Source organism: Carassius auratus, unplaced genomic scaffold, assembly GCF_003368295.1.
Source record: "Carassius auratus strain Wakin unplaced genomic scaffold, ASM336829v1 scaf_tig00017436, whole genome shotgun sequence".
Lineage (NCBI taxonomy): Eukaryota > Metazoa > Chordata > Actinopteri > Cypriniformes > Cyprinidae > Carassius > Carassius auratus.
In genome coordinates, this window is record NW_020524783.1 from 1 (window position 1) to 19,561 (window position 19,561).

The following is a 19,561-nucleotide window of genomic DNA, read 5'->3' on the forward strand; positions in this document are numbered from 1 at the left end:
TTTGAACTGTAGTGTAAAGTGGAGTCTTAAAGGGAAAGTTCACCTAAACATTTCAATTCTGTCATTTATTACGCACCCTCATGTTGTTCCAAATCTATAAGACCCTCTTCAGAACACAAATTAAGATATTTTGTATGAAATCCTGAGGTCTCATCCTCAGATGTCATGCCTTCGGTCCATTGGCAGAACGTCTGATGCATACGCCACACAAAATTGAAAAACTTTCGAAGTTTTGAAGTGGGAGTTTCGAAGTCGATATCCAGATTGATTGAATTATACAGGATTTCTGGAACATGTGCGTGTCGCGTTCTTTAATGTTCCACCTGAAAACAAATATGCCATGATGCTGGAGACCCTCATGTTAGAAGCAAACCATTGTATTTACAATTGTGATAATCAATCCGTATCAGGACCAACTAAATGCTGGATTTTCAAATGTATATGAATATTTAAAGTTTGCAGCATAAAATCTTTAAAAAACATCCAAGAATTTTACACACGGTCTGTTATTGTGGGGATATTTTCACACCCTAAATCATGGCGTGGCACAAAACGAAACATGATTGGTTGCTTTATCTGTCAGCATTATGGCCTTTTGGGCAGGCCTTGCCATTCAAAGCAGCCAAGGTTCCCAGACCTTCTGCTGTCAGTCTGAAGGACTGGCTACACGGACTAAGAGCTTTCTGACCCTGGCATAGACAGCAAGGCAACAACCATGTTCAAGGCCCAGAAAGGTAATAAGGACATCATTAAAATAGTCCATGTGACATCAGTGGTTCAACCGTAATTTTATGAAGCTAGGAGAATACTTTTTGTGTGCAAAGAAAACAATGTGGCATGTTTGTTGACGATGGTGCTGAAAAAAGTTATTTTTATTTTCCTTGTGCAAAAATGTATTCTCGTAGCTTCATAAAATTAAGATTGAACCACTGATTTTATTTAATGATGTCTTTACTACCTTTCTGGGCCTTGAATGTGGTAGTTGCATTGCTGTCTATGCAGGGTCAGAAAGCTCTCGGATTTCATAAAAACAAAAAATCTTAATTTTTGTTCCGAAGGTCTTACTGGTTTGGAACAACATAAGGGTGAGTAATACATGACAGAGTTTTCAATTTTGGGTGAACTAATCCTTTCAATTTGCATTCTTTTATAATTTATTACAAACATTTTGTTTTTAGCATTTTTAATGTCAGGATACAAACTTGAGTCAAGCAGTTAAAATGTACATGAATTATGTAACATCTTCTTTAAAACCTGATGATGTTTTTTGATCTTGTGTCAGCTGAGGGTTAGTGTGAAGTTAACCATCTGTCTTGGTGTTTCCCCAGTCTCTAAGAAAGAGACGACTCTGTTTCAGATACAAAGGGAGTGACTATTTTCTCGGGCCCACTCACCAGGCAACTGCCTCTATGGCTATTAGCTTATGAAACAACACCGCAAGGGATTCTGGGAAAGGATAGATAACACAGCTCATATACCCTCAGTATTACACAAGATCCTTTTAAAAATAACTCGCTTGCCCATAACATGCATGTTTGGCTCTATCAGCAAGTGCCATCAGTGACTGATTTTGTTAAATTACACACATTTTTTCCATGAGCTAATCACCTGTTATGTCGAGTCCATGTGAACCGATGACAACAAGCTGTTTGAATATAAATTCCCCAAAATGCACACTTTAGTTAATCACATATATCGTCACACATCACATTGCTGTATCCAGCGTTTGTAGCTGTTTTAAAGGTTACTGCATTTTTTATCAAATGGATTCATGTTCCTTGTCTAATGTAAAATGTTATGCTTTAATACGCTGAGCTGCGTAGAGCTGCCCAACATGGAAAAAGTTGAGTGGCTATAAATAGACTGCGCTTTCAGTCTTGGAAAAGAAGCTGTTTATAAGATTAATTGATGACTGCAGATCAAAAGCAAGCTGAAAATTCACAGATACCTCAATGGTTTCATTTTAAATGTTTCCATGGATCCTGTAGTAATATTATCCCGTATAAAGTGTAGTCATCACTTAAAATGTGTGCAGGCCACACATCATTAAGACCCCCATCCAAACCTGCTGTCTACAAGGAGTTATGCTCAGGGTGTGCTAGTTAATCTTGTCTGGCCTGTTAGGTTTTCATTTGTTTGTGTAGGTTTTATAAAAGATAGTAGAAAGAAAGAAATGCTTGCTACTAAGAAAGAAAAAGATAGAAAGTAAGATGAAATCAAAACACATCCAAGAAACAACTACACCCTATTTTATTTCTCCCAAACCTTTACAAACAAAATTTAGAATCAGAGTGGGCTGTCATAATGATCAGGGCTACATTTCCCAAAATCATCGTAAGCTTAAGTACATTGTAGACTCATTGAAACCAATGGAGCTACGATCAATTAAAGCTTACAATGCTTTTGGGAAACATAGCCCAGATTCATAAGAGTAAAGAAGACAAGTTTGGATGTTAGAATTTCATTAAATCTTAAATATATAAAAACAAAGCAACCAACTTTATCCTGATAATCTTTCTCATATCTCATAATAATAATAATCTCCATAGTAAAAAATAAATAAATAAATACAAATATTTATTTCTTATATCATGAATCATCATGACAATTTTAAATATTTATTTATTTATTTTTAGATAATCATTAATAGCTAACTTAATTTTAAGAATCATTTAGCATTTTTAAATATAAATTCAAGGTCAAAGTGTTATTCATTTATTTATCATTACGTTTTTAGAAAATCGCACCTTGCTTTGTCAAATTTTTAGTCTTTTTTTTTAGGTTTTTAAAAAAATTTGTTTTTTATTTATTTTCAAGAATTTCACTCTTTTAATTTGTCTGTTTTTCTTCATTATGATATCAGTGCAGTTATTAAAATTTGTATCCAGAAATTAAAAAACATGCTCAACACAAAAGAAACAAACATATTTGAGTCATTATATGTATGAAATTTATTTTTTGTGCATTATTAAATCATGTAATATATCAAGACAAAAATGTAGCATGTGCTCATGTGTGTTTTTTTTCTGTAGATGACAGAATCTGCTCACCTCCGTTTCTGGTCCTCAACAGTGAATGTGGCACTGAGACTCTAGAGCAGCTTCAGAAACATGGAATCACATTTCCCTCCAGTAAGTTCATGTCATTTAAAATCACCAGTAATCTTCGTGACCATTTACATACATAGATTTGGCTCATCTAATTAGGGGTTTCAGGTTAAAAAAAAGCTGTTTCTTATATATTTTCTCATGTGTACTGGAGCGACATGTTTTCACACTATTTTTTTTGATTGCAGTCTGCAAAACCCAGGTAGCTCATGGCATCAACTCCCATGAGGTAAGAGACTTTACTCTCCTGTAACCTGTGCTATTTTTCATATCTTACATAATGAGCAGGAGATAAGTGCTGTAGAGCACAGTATTTTTTAGATCCATTAAGAGGTGCTACATGATGTTAGTCAATCATTTCTAATGTTAAGTGGTGTCTCATTAGAATTATTACTTTTGGACTTGAGTATCAACCTTTTCATGCAGGATTTCTGTTTAAGTAAAGCTAGGGAACTGAAATGTGTAATTAGTGGTAGCGGTAGTATTAGTATCAAAAAACACACATTATATTTCTTTAAAATTTCAGCAATGCTGTGGCCACTTCTGCCTCATAAACGCCACAGTGATTCATTTCAGTTGTCTTGAAAGTGTGACACTAAAAAACCACATCAATTGCACACTATTTTAACACGTATTGCATAAAAGAGAGAGTGAATCTGACGCTCTCATTGCTCTGAATCACACGTAACACTGCTATCCCCGTGGATGATTAACAGGGGCGCAGCCTCTTGCTGTGAAGACCATATCTTTGATTCTCTGTGACTAATGTACAGGCAAAGTCTCCGACTACTCACATTCCTTTAGAATACTTCTTTAAGACATTAGTAACTCTGGTTTACAATGTTGACAGTGAGGGGCGTACTAGATTAATGTGTCACCACTGACTCCTGACGACTGTGTTTGTGCAAACAGGTTGACGGTCATGTGTTTTATGACTGTGAGCACATCGGTTTACTTAGCTAAAGGAAAGACAAGGAACATATGTGGATTGAGTGGGTTTTGGTGTGGCAGTTTTAGATTCACGGAAGTACAATAGATACATTATATTTGTCTTTCTCATTTGCACCTTCACATTTCAAGATCACAATAAGAATCTGTGTATTTCATGTTAGTTAATAACCAGATGTTGATTTGGTTTCTGCTCAACAGATGGCCATCATCTTCAGTGAGGAAGATCTGAAAGGCATCAAGCCCCCATGTGTCATCCAGAGCTTTATCAACCATAATGCAGTGCTGTATAAGGTTTTTGTAGTGGGAGAGGCCTACAGTGTGGTGCAGCGGCCCTCCATTAGAAATTTCCCATCTGGACCCACAGGTGAGTTGAGTCACACAACATCCCTTTGATGGATGGTTCAAAGTATTTGATGAATGTAATTTGTTTAGAAATATTTAGCTTTAAATTTGAATCATAAATCAAACTCAAAAGGTTTCCATAGATTTCCCTTGGTGCCTAATACATTACTGTTCAAAAGTTTGGGGGCAGTAAGACTTTCTTTAAAGAAATGCATTAAGCTGATCAAAAGTGAAGGTAAAGACAAAAAAAAATCTCAATATCAAATAGATGCAGCTCTTTTTTTTGTTTATCAGAGTATCCTGAAAAAGTATTGTTTCCTCAAACATATTAAACAGCATTTTCAACATTTATATAGCTTTGAGCATCATTAAGCAAATCAGCACATTAGAATAATTTCTGGAGGATCATGTGACACTCAAGACTGGAAAACACTAACTGCAGAAAATGTAGCTTTGGCATCACAGGAATAAATACATTTTTTAACATATTATTTTACAATATTATTGTTATCAAATAAATGCAGCCTTGGTGAGATACTTACATTTGAACGATAGTGAATATGCTGTAGTTTTTTTTTTTTTATGAACTACTTTCAATTCATCAATGTTTACATTCACAGAAGTAAAGCTAAATCTGTAAATTGCACTCTGTGTTTGTCACACATGGGACACTAGTTCACCAGGTGGCATCAAAGCCAATTACAACACTTTATAGGGTGCCAGGACCAGAAATGTAGATGTCAGGACTCTTTTAGCTAGCTTTAACCATCCACACAAACATATATCCCAACAAACAAACTAAGTCTGGAACTTTTTACAAGGTTACCTTATGTTTGAAAGCTGTTTCAGAAACAAAGTGAGATTGACATTAATGGCACTTGTGAGCAAGTCTGTGTGATGGCGAGGCCTCTCAGCCTTCTAGACCATTCCATCAACATAGACCCTTTCCTTCTCTTACAGAGGAGTGGTTTATTTTGTCTTTGACTTGGTATTTATAAAGTAAGCATGTCAAAGATTATGGTCTCAGATGTCAATGTGGTTTGGTGAATTGTATGCCCCTGATGCCCAGTCAAATTCCCTGATGCAGATAATTGTCAACTTTACAATGAGACAAGGAAGAATTTGGCGATGTTTCTTCACTGAATAAATGTAACCGAAAAGGACAAAAATAATTAAAATTTCTGTTTTAATATAATTTAATGTAAATTATCCCTGTGTTAGCTAAACAGAATTTTCAGCATTACTCCAGTCTTCAGTTTCACACAATCGTTCTAATATGCTGATTTGCTGCTCTGGAAACATTTCTTATTATTATCAGTGTTGACAACTGATGTGCTCTCTGTTTAATATTTTGATCAATTTAATGCCTCTTTGATGACAAAAGTATTTTTTTTTTTATCTTGCTAAACCCCACATTTCTGAAAAGTGGTGTAAATATTTCTTTGAAAACTGAGTTGTGTTTTCGTTCTTCTAGACAGGAGAGCAATATCTTTCAACAGTCATCACGTGTCCAAACCAGAGTCCTCTTCTGACCTGACCTGCGTAAGTCAACATGCATCATATTTACAACTCAACTACTGCTTAAACCTCTACAAGTCAAGAAAAATTACTCTTTTCTAAAGTTTATGAATGGCTTAAATACCTTTGAAACACTAATTAATACGTTTATTTTATTTTAAATCTCAAATACAGCCCTGTTCAAATCTAAATGAATGTATCAAATGTTTGTGTATAACTAAAAAGTAGAGATGCACCGATTGCAATTTTCTTATTGTGAGTGTTACCTGCCGATACTCTTTTTTTTTTCAGATTTTCTTTCGAAGAACTATAATTGACAGCATCTACAAACAAAAAGATATTTTTAGTTTTTGTTTATAAAAAAAAAAAAATGACATAATAAAAGAAAATATTAAACATTACTAGGCCTATTTCCTAGTTTCTAGTTCTTAGTTACAGATGTTCTCCCACTTAAACAGCTATCAAAATAAAGTGCTATTTTCATCAGCTAAATTGAGCAAAAACAGTCAATATTGCGTAAGTAACTAATCTTGTTAACTTTTTGTTTATTGAACTTGTTAACTTCGTACATTTATTATATTGTATAAAATCAGTGTCACATTGCAGTCAGTAATGTTGCTTAACTATATAATGTATTATAATTAAAAAAAATTCTACCACAGTTACTTCGTTTGTGCTTCGTTTGTGCTGTGTGCACAATTCTCTCAGACAGGATGCGCAAGCCTCATGGCTCGATCAATGCCTCTCTACTAAAAAGCTTCATAAAAAATACTTCTGTAGTGTTTTGGCATTCACAATGCATAACTGTACATGTTCAACAAACATTTCATACATTTCATACTTTTTGTCCCTTTTCTGGTCTCCTCTAGAGGGACAACATGGAGGGCCAGTACCGGGAACCCAGCAATGATGTCATTCAGAAAATTTCTAGAGGGTTAAGACAGGCCCTTGGTATTTCTCTGTTCGGGATTGACATCATCATCAACAACCAGACCGGCCAGCACGCTGTCATCGACATCAACGCATTTCCAGGTACGTGCAGTTCCTCACAAGCCTTTGACTTGGCAATATATGTTATCTTTAAGCACTGAACTCAAAAGAGAGTTCAGAACAGAGCTGCAGTAATGGTAACAAACCACATGGTGTCAGTGTGGAGTAATGAAGAGCTCTCTCTGTGCTTTGTGTTGTTAAAATAAAATGTTGGTGTATTGAGGTGTTGTACTAACATTTGCCGTTAAAACTCTGGTGGACTGTCATCTACAGCAACATCTGTCATTTGCTTCAATGATGTTGGAGGAAATCTGCTTCTCACTTTTCTTTCTAAAGCTATCCACTGTGGTTTGATGGTATTTAAGTCAGATGATTTATTTGGCCAGGCCAGATGTTAAAGTTCATCTTTATTCTTCAACTGTCCAGTTGTTTTTTGTTTTTTTTCCCCTAATTTACTTGGGTTTTCACTTACTATTCTTCTCCGCTGACACATGATTGATTTTACAGTCAGAATCTTACAGACTGTTATTCTTAAAACACCAAAAACTGTGCTGTCAAGCTGTTAAAGGTGCTTCTACACTTTTTTTTTTCTTTCACCAAACACTTCGGAACACAACGTATACTACACTGATTTACAAACTAGAGAATATAGACAATGAAGGCATAAATAAAAGATCATTTTAACATTTGTCTTTTCTTTCACTGTAGTCTACACAAATTATATAAACTCCTATAATATATATATATATATATATATATATATATATATATATATAGCCTTTGTGTTCTATAGTTGAACATTTTGTGTCTCTCCATCACACTAAATAGACTCTGCTCAGTCTATAAAGTTATTTTGCTTTAGCTCTACATCATTGTTCAGCTAAAGTCACAAAAGGAGGTATAAAACATTGTAGAAGGATGGGAAAAAGTACATCTGAAACCCTTGATTCAAGACTCTTAATAGTATCTGCAGACACAGCTGTGTTTTCTCAGTATGTTTAAAAGCCACCTGGCTTTGTCTCTGCTTGTTGCCATGGTGATCTTATGTATCTAGCAGGTAGCAGCACTCTCATATCTCTCAGTGGTACATCCAACAAGTCCCATGAGACCGCAGGAGTAAGACAACAGATGATATCTTCCTTTTATTAATCTGCCTCTCAGCACCATCACAAGGAACCCATTAACTACTGTTATCTAAGACCACCTTCATTTTTCGCCCAGGTTATGAGGGAGTTCCAGAGTTTTTCGATGACCTGTTGAGTCACATCACCAGCGTCCTGCGAGGTCAAGGGTCAAACGGAGCAGTTTGTGGTCATCTGAGAGTGAACGGGATAGGTCAGAGCCCATCTGTGGCCTGCGGGATTCACTGTGGCATGCTGGGAAATGAAAGCAGTTGGTTGAAGGAGAGCGAGGGGATAAAGAAGGGTCCCCATCAGGGACTGAGTTGTGGCGGCACTTGCATGACTCCAAACTTTCACCAGCACAGCAGATCCAGTTTAGCAGCGGAGACATCCTCGCAGTGACACGGAGAGCCAGTGCAATAGAATATTTCATTACTGTTCACAAACCAGATGAACGCTCTTCAAAGGGTAGGTGTGCAGAAAAATCCTTCGTGCCAAATGTGAATTGTTTAGGAAATGATTGAATGTGTATTGATTGTCTACTCCTTTATTTAATTTCCTATTTGGAAAGGTCGACCTGATCTTGGAAATGTATATGATTAGATTTTTTTTTTTATGAATGTTGCACTGAACTTGATTTGCAGAAAAAGGGCTTCATGGGAGGAATTAAAACTATTGTTGATATTAATATATTAATGAGAAAATGGGTGTCATGATGTGTCACTATTTAAATAAGTGTCCTGCTGGCACTAAGGCTTCTCTACTTGCTGTGTAAGTCATAAATACTGGCTTTAATGCTGTCTGAAGCAGTCTGCTGGTATTTAATCTGTTAAACCAAAGCAAGAGCAGCTCTGATTGCTTTTTAAAAAGATTTTTTAAGGCTAATCATTTCATATCTGAATGGTCTGAAAACCTTGAGATTGTATGGGGTTATGCATTACATTGATTGAAGGAGAAAATGAACAAACTTCACCCAATAAAAGTTAACCCGAAAAGGGAATTCATGTCATTATAAATCGTTATGACAATCCTTCTTCTGTGAAACAATAAAGATCTTTCAGTTGTGTTTGTTGACCCAATGAAAGTCATTAGTCCAAAACCTTTCTCTGAACACTTTCATCGCACTGACAAAACAAATCACATTTTTCAATATCTAATTTATTATGTTTCACAGAGAAAGTAAATTCACACAGGTTTGGAAAGACGTGAGGGTTAGTAAATGATAACAGAATTTGCATTTTGGATGCAGTTTGATTGATAAATGTTAAATTTGCCGTTCTGACAGTGTAATTTGTTTGTTAGTCTGTTTTATGACAATTGCGTTATACTTGTGTATGATGTATATTTGTATATTTGTTAATTTTTTTCTTTTGGAGACAGAAAAAAAAAGCCTTTAAAATAACAAATGAAATGAAATGGACAATAAAACCAAACTTAAGCATTGATAATTCTTTGACTGATTGTTTATCTGCTGTATGGGACTCTTTGAGATTTAGTTTTTTTTTTTTTTTTTGCACATTGCATGGAATCAGATTGAAACACTTGTGTGTTTTTTTTTCATCTTTATTTATTTTCTTGAATCCCAAAAAGCATTTAACTACAGTGTCACCATATCTAATAAAAACATTATTGCCGACGGATCATAAGACTCCATAATATCAGGAGCAACCTTTCATATATGTATCCTTATGTATATTAAAATCTCAATCTAGTGTGATAATTGACAGTGGCTAAAACTTTACATTAAATGTACTCAAATGCCCAGATTTCTTCAGGATGCTAGCATAATAAAGCAAAGCGGAGGAGCTGGGAGAAAAAGTTTAGGGACCTCTAAATGTTTGACATTAGAGGAGTTACTTTGAGGTTTCATATTTTACACATGGAGGGAATGAGCAGAGAATCTGCGGCGCTGAGATAAGAGCTTGCACTGCTGTGGACTGAGCAAGAGGGTGAGAGCCTCATCTCCAGTTAACATGCCTTTCTACTGAAGGAGAGATGAAGGGCAAAGTGGAAAGAAAAGAGCTGGAGCGGCTCAGCCTCGTCTCAGATCATGAAGTTTCTGAGCCACACTCTCCAGTTCAGACTCAATGACAGCCAGACTTTCAATCTCAGCATCCTGATGACACAAGAGACAAATTCAGGCCATTAATTAATTTTAAAATGCTACTTTTGTGCTCCACAACCTTTTTAACCTTTAAGAAAACAGGTTAGGGCACCTAGGTTTCATACCCCTGTCTTTCTGCCACCGCTGCCTTCTTCGTCTCGCTTGTCCTGTGCATGAGTCTGTGCCATGAGATGCAGCTCCTGCTCCTCTGGGCTCCTCCACAGCTCGCCCTCTTGATCTGCTCTCTCCTTAGAGTGGTGTGGTGCTTCCCTGTGCTCATCCAGTTTTGGGCTTGCCTCTACTCTCTTATGGGACAATTTTCTCACACGACTCCAGCGCTTCACTCCAACCTCTCTTTTCTTCTCCTCCTCTTCTTTTGAATGTGTTCTCTCTGTTTCAGCTCCCTTGTGCTCTTCGCTGTCCTCCATGATGAACTGTTTCACGTCGGGATTTGATTCATGATCATCTGTGGCAGGAACTAAGTGTGGAAATGGAACAAAGTTAGAATTTTTATATTGTCTCTTCTCTATTTTCTCTATCTCAGTGTCTTCTCTTTCATTATTCTACACACACACACACACACACACACACACACATTTACTTCAGTGCAGCATCAGCAAACCCAGCACTCTTCTTAATGAAACGCTTTCTCTTGCCAACTCACGGCTCACTGCTTGATGCGTCTTATCCTGAAATATAAGCCCCTGTCCTGTCCATCTATCTGTACTAATGAACACAGATTCCCAAATCATTGCTTCTGTTAACAAACACACTAATGCAAAGTCACCTAAAATGTTTGCCATTTTTCACCAAGTTCCTCTGAGATCTGAGGGCCACTTTTAACAAGCTACAGGCAGCTGGTTGATCTGGATGGCCTCCAGCATCAATTATTGAATTGATCCAGCAGGCCACAGCGCAGAATGGATTTCATTTCACAGAAGGCGGTGCTGTCACACCGGCCTGTTCATGGAGCACTGCTAAATTCCTCTATCAATCCTCATTCCCCATCCCTCCTAAACGAGTGACACACCGTTAGTGGGAGCACTATGGCTATTTGTTCATCTGCTGGGCTTAAAGCTGTACACACTTGATCATGGATGGATTATGATACTTTGAGGCCATTCATGTCTACAATGCACTGGCCAAATAACAACTGTAACTATACTAAATACCTCAATTGTGAAGAAAACACAAAACACTAGCAGTGAATCAAAAACATACAGCGCAATCAGTGTAGCCTGGTTCTTGAAATTAATGGCTCTTTTGAGTCAGTTCTTTTAATAAATATTTACAAATTTAAAAAAGTTATTGGTTTGAAACACTGCCTTGTGTTATTTACAGCATTTGCAGAGAGATACTTTTTTCATATTTAAGCTAAGTGGACATTATGGCTGGAATACACCCAAATGAATGAATCTGAATCAAACTGGAATGAAATCGGAACTGAATTGAAATCTAATTTAATCTAGTGTGTCGGAATCTGAATAAATCAGGAAATCTAGTAGTGTAGGACATCAATGTATTCTGTTGGCTCTGGAGAGGAGTCTGGAACAAGTGACATTTCTCATCTCTTTGTGTATTTCACATTGTGGCAGTAGCTTCTGGCACACATCCAAGCACTATTCAGCCATCTAATGTACATCTGCAGAGACTTGTTTCCAGGTATCGAGCCATAGCAAGCTTCTCAGCAGGAGGTCCCTGAATTTGAGAGGTCCCAGGCCTTTCATCCGTTATTATTACACCTAATCTACAGTCAGAATATTGCTTATTACATCATATCATAATGAATAAGGCTTTCAACTCAAAGATAAACTCAGAAAGTAGCACATATGGCATGCCACATATCACATTCATCATTACCATCTTTATGGTAAGCCGGATCATTTTCCTTCTCCTTCTCCAAGCTGGAGTGTTTCTTCTCCTCTTGTTTCGCCTCCTCCTGTGACTCTCTCTTCTGCTCTGAGTTTATGGAGTTGGAAATGTGATTGCTAGGACTCTCATCTTCTTCTTCACGCTCCTCTTCCTCAGCAATCTGGTCCTGTTTTTGAGACTCCTGCTCTGTTTCCTCACTCTCTCTGGAGCTCTTCTCTCCTGCTCCTCTCTTCTGTGCATCTTCTTCTGGTTTATCCATGGCAACTAACATTGACTGATCATCTGTAGAATGGTAAAGCATTAATTATATAGTATTACTCTTTCATTCAGATTTGTGTTTTTTCAAAGCTTTCTGGTGCATTCATATATTATAATCAATTCATATATTCATATAATGAAACAAACAAACAAACAGATAAATGTGAAACATTTTATTCAGACTTGGTTTGGTTCAGAAGCCAGAGCCTTCAGGTTTGATTCATATATGAAATATAAAGTGACATATAATTAAGATATGTTTTCTTTTAGGAAAAATACTTCAGGTTTGATTCCTCAGTAAAACTTTACAATAAGGTTCATTAGTTAACATTAGTTAACTATTTTAGTTCACATGAACTACGCATGAACAATACTCCTACAGCATTTATTAATATAAGCTAATGTTCATTTCATAATGCATTATTAAAATAAAAAGTTGTGCTTGTTAACATTTTTTATTGCACTGTGAATTAACATGAACTAAATATTTTCATCAACTACCATTAACAAAGATTAATTAATACTATATTAAATGAATTCTATTAGTTAATACATTAACTAACATTAACTAATGGACCCTTAATGTTAAGTGTTACCAATTATTCTATGATGATAATCTCATAATAAAAATAAATAAAGTAAATAAATAAATGTGAAAAATAATGTGGGATGTTCTCTTATTCTGATTTATTCAGGATAATACAAATAATCACAAAATGATTGTGAATTAAATAATGTGTGTTATTCTTTTATTGAGATTTGTTTCTGTTTCTTTTGGGTCTTGATGGTATTTAGGTTTGATTGATCTGATGAAATCTGCTACAGTGCCTTTTAATGGAAGTGGAACAGACTGGCTTTTCTTTGGATCAATCTGTCTGACATCAGCAGTGCAGTACTTGCAAAAGAACATATAGATGGTGTGTTAACCTCTGGAAAATGACTGACTGCTTAACTCTCTGAATAAGGAGAGTTGCATGCTTTTATATGAGTCGAGTTGGATGCACTGCTTAGGATGAAAATATATTTTCAGTGCTAACAGATCATAGAAATAGATCACACAATTTTCAAGGTCAGCACTTTTGAATGCGGTCAGATGAAAAGTACACTGACAACAACCCACTCACAAATTAAGGAGTAGATTAAAACATAATCAGTGTTTCACTTGACTCTGACACTAAGTACTGAATGATATTTAGCACCCACACACTTGTGCCCACAGACTTGAGCTATGACATACTCAATACAGAAATCCTGGGTGGTGGTTATAAGAAGTTTTACAAGCTCAGGATCATACAATTTCACAAGCAAAAAACGATTCATACTAAGAGAGACAGATGTGCCCTCTGCCCTGATCCTGTCAAAATGCAGCAAAGTGCAGCTCTATAGAGCAGAACACAGTGATTCACAGTTAAATGTGCTTTAAGAGTACTGGATGACTGTACTCTGTCCTTTGAAGGGTGAAAAGCAGTTTTCTAAGTTTTCTCATAGTTTTCTAAGAGTATAAGATTAGAAGAAACTCTCATCTTTTCTCTCGTAAATGCAAAGTATGTATAAGGCTGCACATAAAAGTTATATATATATATATATATATATATATATATATATATATATATATATTGTTGACATATATGGTTGCTACAAATAATACCACATGAAAAACAAATCATATTGATATTATTAACATATATACATATACAAAATTTACTATTGTACTTTATAGGTAACATATATGGCAATATTACTCTTGATATAGGGCAATATATGTCATATGTAACATTTCTGTATGGGAATATAAAGAAAGAAATAAAGATGTAACAGACTTGCATAGAGTCATGTGGCAATTAAATGGATTCATCTCACCTGCAGTTTTCTTCATGTCTCTAGAGAGGCTGGTCACATGATCAGGTGTGTCTCCTGGGTGTTTCTGTGCTCTTTCACTGGTTCCTGAGAAGCAGTTTGGTTGAGACACGGTCACAAGTGGACATAGTATTTTCTTGGCAATAAAACAGAATCTATGGATTCTCTATCAGAGTTCATCAGCAGTGTTTTACAATTACCTGCTCTACATTTCAAATGACTTACTGCTGCCAAAAAAGCCATTAGCAGCCAACTATCATTCTGCTGCCATTAGCGTTCCTCCAATAGAAACAGAGTTGGCTCATGCTGTCCCAGTCGGACCTGGAGCATCTGTCTCTTACCTTCCACAGCGATATCTTGCAGCTCTTGAAGAAAGTTACGGTGGCGCAGGATGCTCACAAGCCTGTCATCTGGAAAATACACAGTACACCTCACACACAGTTCCAAACTCCAAACCCTATTTTTTGCAGTCAGCACTTTACTTTATTTTTTATAAATGATTTGCATTAATTGCCCTGAAATGTACTGCCTTCTCTTGAGCAGCACTATTAATCATCAGGCCCGCTGAGAGAGAAGAAAGAAAGTTAAAGCAATAAAGAGGGGGAGAGGAGAGATTTGCATTGAATTAACGTTGAGTCAAGCGTTTCCTTTCCTGCTGACCGACAAAGAGTGAATGCAGAGTCGGCTGCTCACTCTGTGGCATTGCTATTCACTCCACTCCTTACTTTCTCTCTCAAAATGTCTGTCACCTTATTTCTCTGCCAAGCTTCTTTGCAATCTGTTTAAGTCATGGTAGAAAACTGACAGCTGCAGTTGCCAGAATATTACTGCAAAAAAATACAGAATATATTACAATTTTATATTATTACAATTTTAGTTTGAGTTATTTTAGTTCATCAAGTTAAACTAAATGAGAAATGTTGCCTTGGCAACCGACTGAAATAAAAACAAAAAAATTTTTTTTATATCAATTTCAGTTAACATTTATTTATTTTTAAGCAGTGATTTTTACATTTTTAGTTTCAGTTTTAGTTCACTATGATTACCGTACTGTATATTTTACAGTTACTAACTGTTTTTTAATAATACAATTTTAATGCACGAACATATTTGAACTATTTAATTATTTTTCTTACTGTATTAATAATACAAATGGGGGTTTAAACATTATAATTGAAGCAATATTTTTATAAAATTCAAATTAAATGATATATGTTTTTATTAATGTTATAATAATATTTATTATTATTATTATTATTATTATTATTATCTAAAATATAATACCATTTTGCTGTATTCAGTAAGGTAATTAACAGTTAATTAATTGTTTTATTATTGCAATTTACTATACATTTCATATTAAAAATATTGAGGTTTGTACAGTGTATTAAAGAAATTCTGCTTTTCTCAAATTATCGGTCCTCCTTTCTATTTCTGTCAGTCTCTGTCCTTCACTAGACTCACTGTGTAAGCCTCTCATAGGGTGTTTGATTTCACTCTTGTAAGCCTCATCTCAGTAACAATACCTGGCTGTCTAATAGAAAGATTGATTTTCTTACTATTAAAGTATCAAGGAAAAAAAGACTCTGCAATGTGACTGAACAGTGCACGACCAAAACTTCACACTTTTGACTCCTTCAGTCTCAAACTGTGTTCCAAAGATGAACAAAGGTCTTATGGGTTTGGAACGACATGAGGGTGAGTAATTAATGACAACATTTTTTGGGTGCACTCTCCCTTTAACTTTTATAAGACTATAAGAAACGTGCAGCCACACCAGCAATGATGGCATATATTGATCATATCAGGAAGATCACTGCTGATGATAAGAAATCAGTGCACCCAAGTGCAGCTTAATATATGGAAATAATAGTAGTCCAGCTGTCACTAATGCAGGCACTCACCAGTGCTGAGGGTTTCAAGACAATCCTGGGACACTGGGATGGGATGAGACTTGGACAGAGCATCTGCAATTACTTCCACAATACACGTCATCACCTATAAAAAGACAGAGAAAGATCGGGATAGGGAATTTTGTAAATTAGGAGTTGGTGACTTATTTAAATGTTTTTTTTAAAAAGGAGTCTCTTATTTTCATCAAGGCTTTTTGGTAACACTTTAGTATAGGGTCCAATTCACACTAATAACTAGTTGCTTATTAACATGTCTATTATTAACATATTGGCTGTTTATTAGTGCTTATAAAGTACATATAATGCATGACATCCACAATCCTATCCAATACCTTAACTTAACAACTACCTTATAAACTATTAATAAGCAGCAAATAAGAAGTTAATTGAGGCAAAAGTCATAGTTAATTGTTAGTTAATAGTGAGAATTGGACCCTAAAATAAAGTGTGACCGGCTTTTTTTTAAAATTAAAAATACAGTAAAAAAAAAAAAGTAATATTGTTAAATATTATTAAAATTTCTCCAGTCTTCAGTGTCACATGATCCTTTCAAATATGTGTTTAAGAAATGTAATGCATCCTTGTTTTTAAACGGTAGTGTGTATATATGGACTCCACACACTCATGAGACCAATGTGACAGAGGACAGAGATGCAGCATGCCAACACTATCTCAAAACCCCCCATATCTAGCCATCCTTACTGTCTTACATTTCACTTTCAATCAATGTCATTTCCTCCTCGGTGCTTTCAACTCTCTCGTCTGTCTCTGCATATTGTTTGGCGCCACATTCCCCCAAAGTCAAACATTTCTCTGCTGTCAGGGAAAAACAGCCCCTCTCAGTAAGGCCAAAGTGTTGCTGAAATGGCATTATCATTTTACAGAGAAGAACTGCATCTGTTTGCAGCTAGACATGGCCAATGTCCTTCCCCCCAATACTTCAGATTTGCACACATTTCTGAATTTTCTAGTGTCAAAACACACCCTCTCTTAAGGCGTTTCTCATCGGCAAGGATAAGAAATAAGCATATGACCAGCTCAGCTAAGATAAGTGAGCACAACCCAACTTCAATTTAAGTTTAAATTCAGTTCATCATAGTTTAAAAGCACAGTTTGCAGTCATCTGTAGTTGGTAGCCTCCCCTGAGTAAGCACACATGGCACCAGCTGTCACTAAATAGAAATCATGTTGTTGAGTCACTGTCTCACTTATGCTGCTTTCCTCCACACTTCCTGACAGCATGGACTATGGCTGCTGCCGTTCTGTGCATCCTTATGTTCCAAAAGGCTGCTCCACATACACATTAAAATAATACTGCAGTAGTGAAGCTAAACTCAAACATTTTGTTTGTTAAGACAATGATTTATAAATGCATACCTTCACATCCTTATCATCCATGTGACCTGGAGAAACAGGTACCGAGAAGACTAGAAATAGACAGATAGCTATGATAAACAAAAACACAGTACTATGAAAATTATAATAATAATAATAATTATTACATTACAAACCAACCTATACTTAACCTGGGTTAACTAAGTGTCTTTATTTATTTTTTTTGACCCTGGGTGAAAGCTAGTTTTAATATTTTGGTTAAGTAACAAAGGTAGGCGAGTCGTTTAGCAACAGACAACCAATCATAAACTGTTCAGAGCTCAACTCATTAAATATTCATGCTCTTTGTACAGTCGCAGAAACTTGCACGCGCTGTTTGTAATCTGAGGGAAACCGTTAAAATGTCGAACAACGACGGTAAACGGTAGGTTATAAAACAACCAGAGTGGATCTACGTGGGTAGATTTACACAGATACAGTAGAGATGCGCGTTATTAAAACTGGTCGCTTGCTGTATTTTCTAATTAATGTTAAAGACTTTATACATATGTAAATAAGAACGTTAACCCGGGATTACAATGCGAAATCATTACTAAAGACGAAGTAGGCTATTACTACAGTAAAGGATGTAACAAGATCAAGCACGATTACGTTGTGAAGTGTGAAAAGCCTTTTGTGCTCCTCACAAGTGTTTTATCCGCTGTCCTTGGTGCTGACAGAGACATACAGCTCACATGAATTAAATGTACAGTCAACAGAATCAATACATCATCCAAAATGCCACTAAGTATTCCCAAAATAACTTAACGGGTTATGTGGTTATTTGTATGCATCTTGCACACTTACCAAAATTCACCAGCAACACGAGAGCAGCGCATCCTCGTGCGATCATTTTCGTAACGCGAAGTGCAGGCAACCGTTCTGTTTAAAAGTGATGAACCGTCGAGCAGGAGGAAAGCGAATGAACGTTAGTGCTTTCCTTTACTCGGAGTGGATGAAAACACTGGCTGATTTATGGATGCATTATGCGCAAAAGGCGCCTGCTCTTATTTGTTTCTCCGGATCACAACGCCTCAATGTCACTACTCACTACCGCAGCGATGCCGCCTTTATATAGAAGACTTGATGGAGAGGAAATGACATCAGTATGAAATACAGCTGCTTAGTTCACATCCACTAAATGGTATAGGAAAAAAGTTTACAATAATATTAATTATTATCATAAGCATATAAGGATGCAAACAACTGCTTTAATTTTCCTTTATTTTCTGATTTATTTAAATATATTATTTATAGCACTTCGTAATAGTAGGCCTTATTCACAATATGCTACTCAGTATATAAGTAGCAGAATGCTTTTCAATATTTGGGGTCCCATGTTTTGTAGAAGGGTGTGTTGGGTCATCCCCCCTAAATTTTCTCAATTTAAAATGCATCATCACATCATTAATCCTTATAGTCTGCTGATGGTTTGCTTGATTTTTTTTACCTATTAATATTCAAAATTCAATATTCAAAATTCAATTCATATTCAAGCAAAAGCATAAGCATCTTCTTATTATAACATCAAACCTGTAATTCCAAATCTAGGCATTTCAAAACAAGGCTGTAGTTCTTTTTGTTTTTAAATATAATCTGGGTCAAAACTGCTTTAGGATATGTCATGTCACTCAGATATATCACCCACACAGATGTCTTATTAGCTGAAGTTTCATCAAGATCCCATGCATTACTCAAATAAAATGTATTTGAGCACATCAAGATCATGATTTCCATTAAAATATCTGTCGAGTAAAATATTAAAGTAAAAAACATCATATCGTACAAATGTGTTCCCTAATGAAGCTGGCTGTTTGGCATGAATCTTTTTGTTGAATACCAAACAGAAGTCGGTCAGGAGCGCCTGCTATTCAAACAGAAAGTAATTCAATTAGAAAAGGGACTGCATTAAACATGGACATACAGTAAATGATGGACCTCAGGGGAACCATATGTGATTCCTTCACCAACTAATTTATTGAGCACAGTAAAGATGCACTAGAAAGAGAGTGGCAGAGGATGAATGAGAGTAAATGTGAGCAGGAAGCAGATTATTAAATACGCGAGAGCATCATGCAATTACTTACTGTACGGCATTAGCTATAGCTCCTCACATGCAGATCTGATAAAACGTTTCATCTTAATTATTTGTTT

General features: G+C 35.9%; 2 protein-coding genes across 3 annotated transcripts; one reads left to right on the plus strand and one right to left on the minus strand.

Moving 5' to 3' along the window:
- The first annotated feature begins 2,893 nt into the window (after positions 1-2,893).
- On the plus strand, positions 2,894-9,032 carry LOC113075671 (inositol-tetrakisphosphate 1-kinase-like). Its single transcript, XM_026248348.1, has 6 exons — positions 2,894-3,131; positions 3,296-3,336; positions 4,257-4,422; positions 5,875-5,942; positions 6,788-6,950; positions 8,130-9,032. Exons 1-6 carry the CDS (start codon positions 2,945-2,947, stop codon positions 8,429-8,431), a joined length of 927 nt encoding a protein of 308 aa, XP_026104133.1. The 5' UTR covers positions 2,894-2,944; the 3' UTR covers positions 8,432-9,032.
- Positions 9,033-9,174: 142 nt separating this feature from the next.
- LOC113075670 (chromogranin-A-like) lies at positions 9,175-18,496 on the minus strand. Of its 2 annotated transcripts, none has more exons than XM_026248347.1 (8): positions 18,215-18,496; positions 17,411-17,460; positions 16,025-16,118; positions 14,462-14,530; positions 14,124-14,207; positions 11,994-12,287; positions 10,259-10,599; positions 9,175-10,145 (listed from the first exon to the last, which is right to left on the minus strand). In XM_026248347.1, the coding sequence occupies exons 1-8, from the start codon at positions 18,258-18,260 to the stop codon at positions 10,062-10,064; spliced, it is 1,062 nt and encodes a 353-aa protein (XP_026104132.1). In that variant the 5' UTR covers positions 18,261-18,496; the 3' UTR covers positions 9,175-10,061. The 2 variants fall into 2 exon arrangements, with proteins under 2 accessions (XP_026104132.1, XP_026104130.1); XM_026248345.1 differs by having other exon boundaries at positions 10,259-10,611; positions 18,215-18,494.
- Between the last annotated feature and the right edge of the window lie 1,065 nt (positions 18,497-19,561).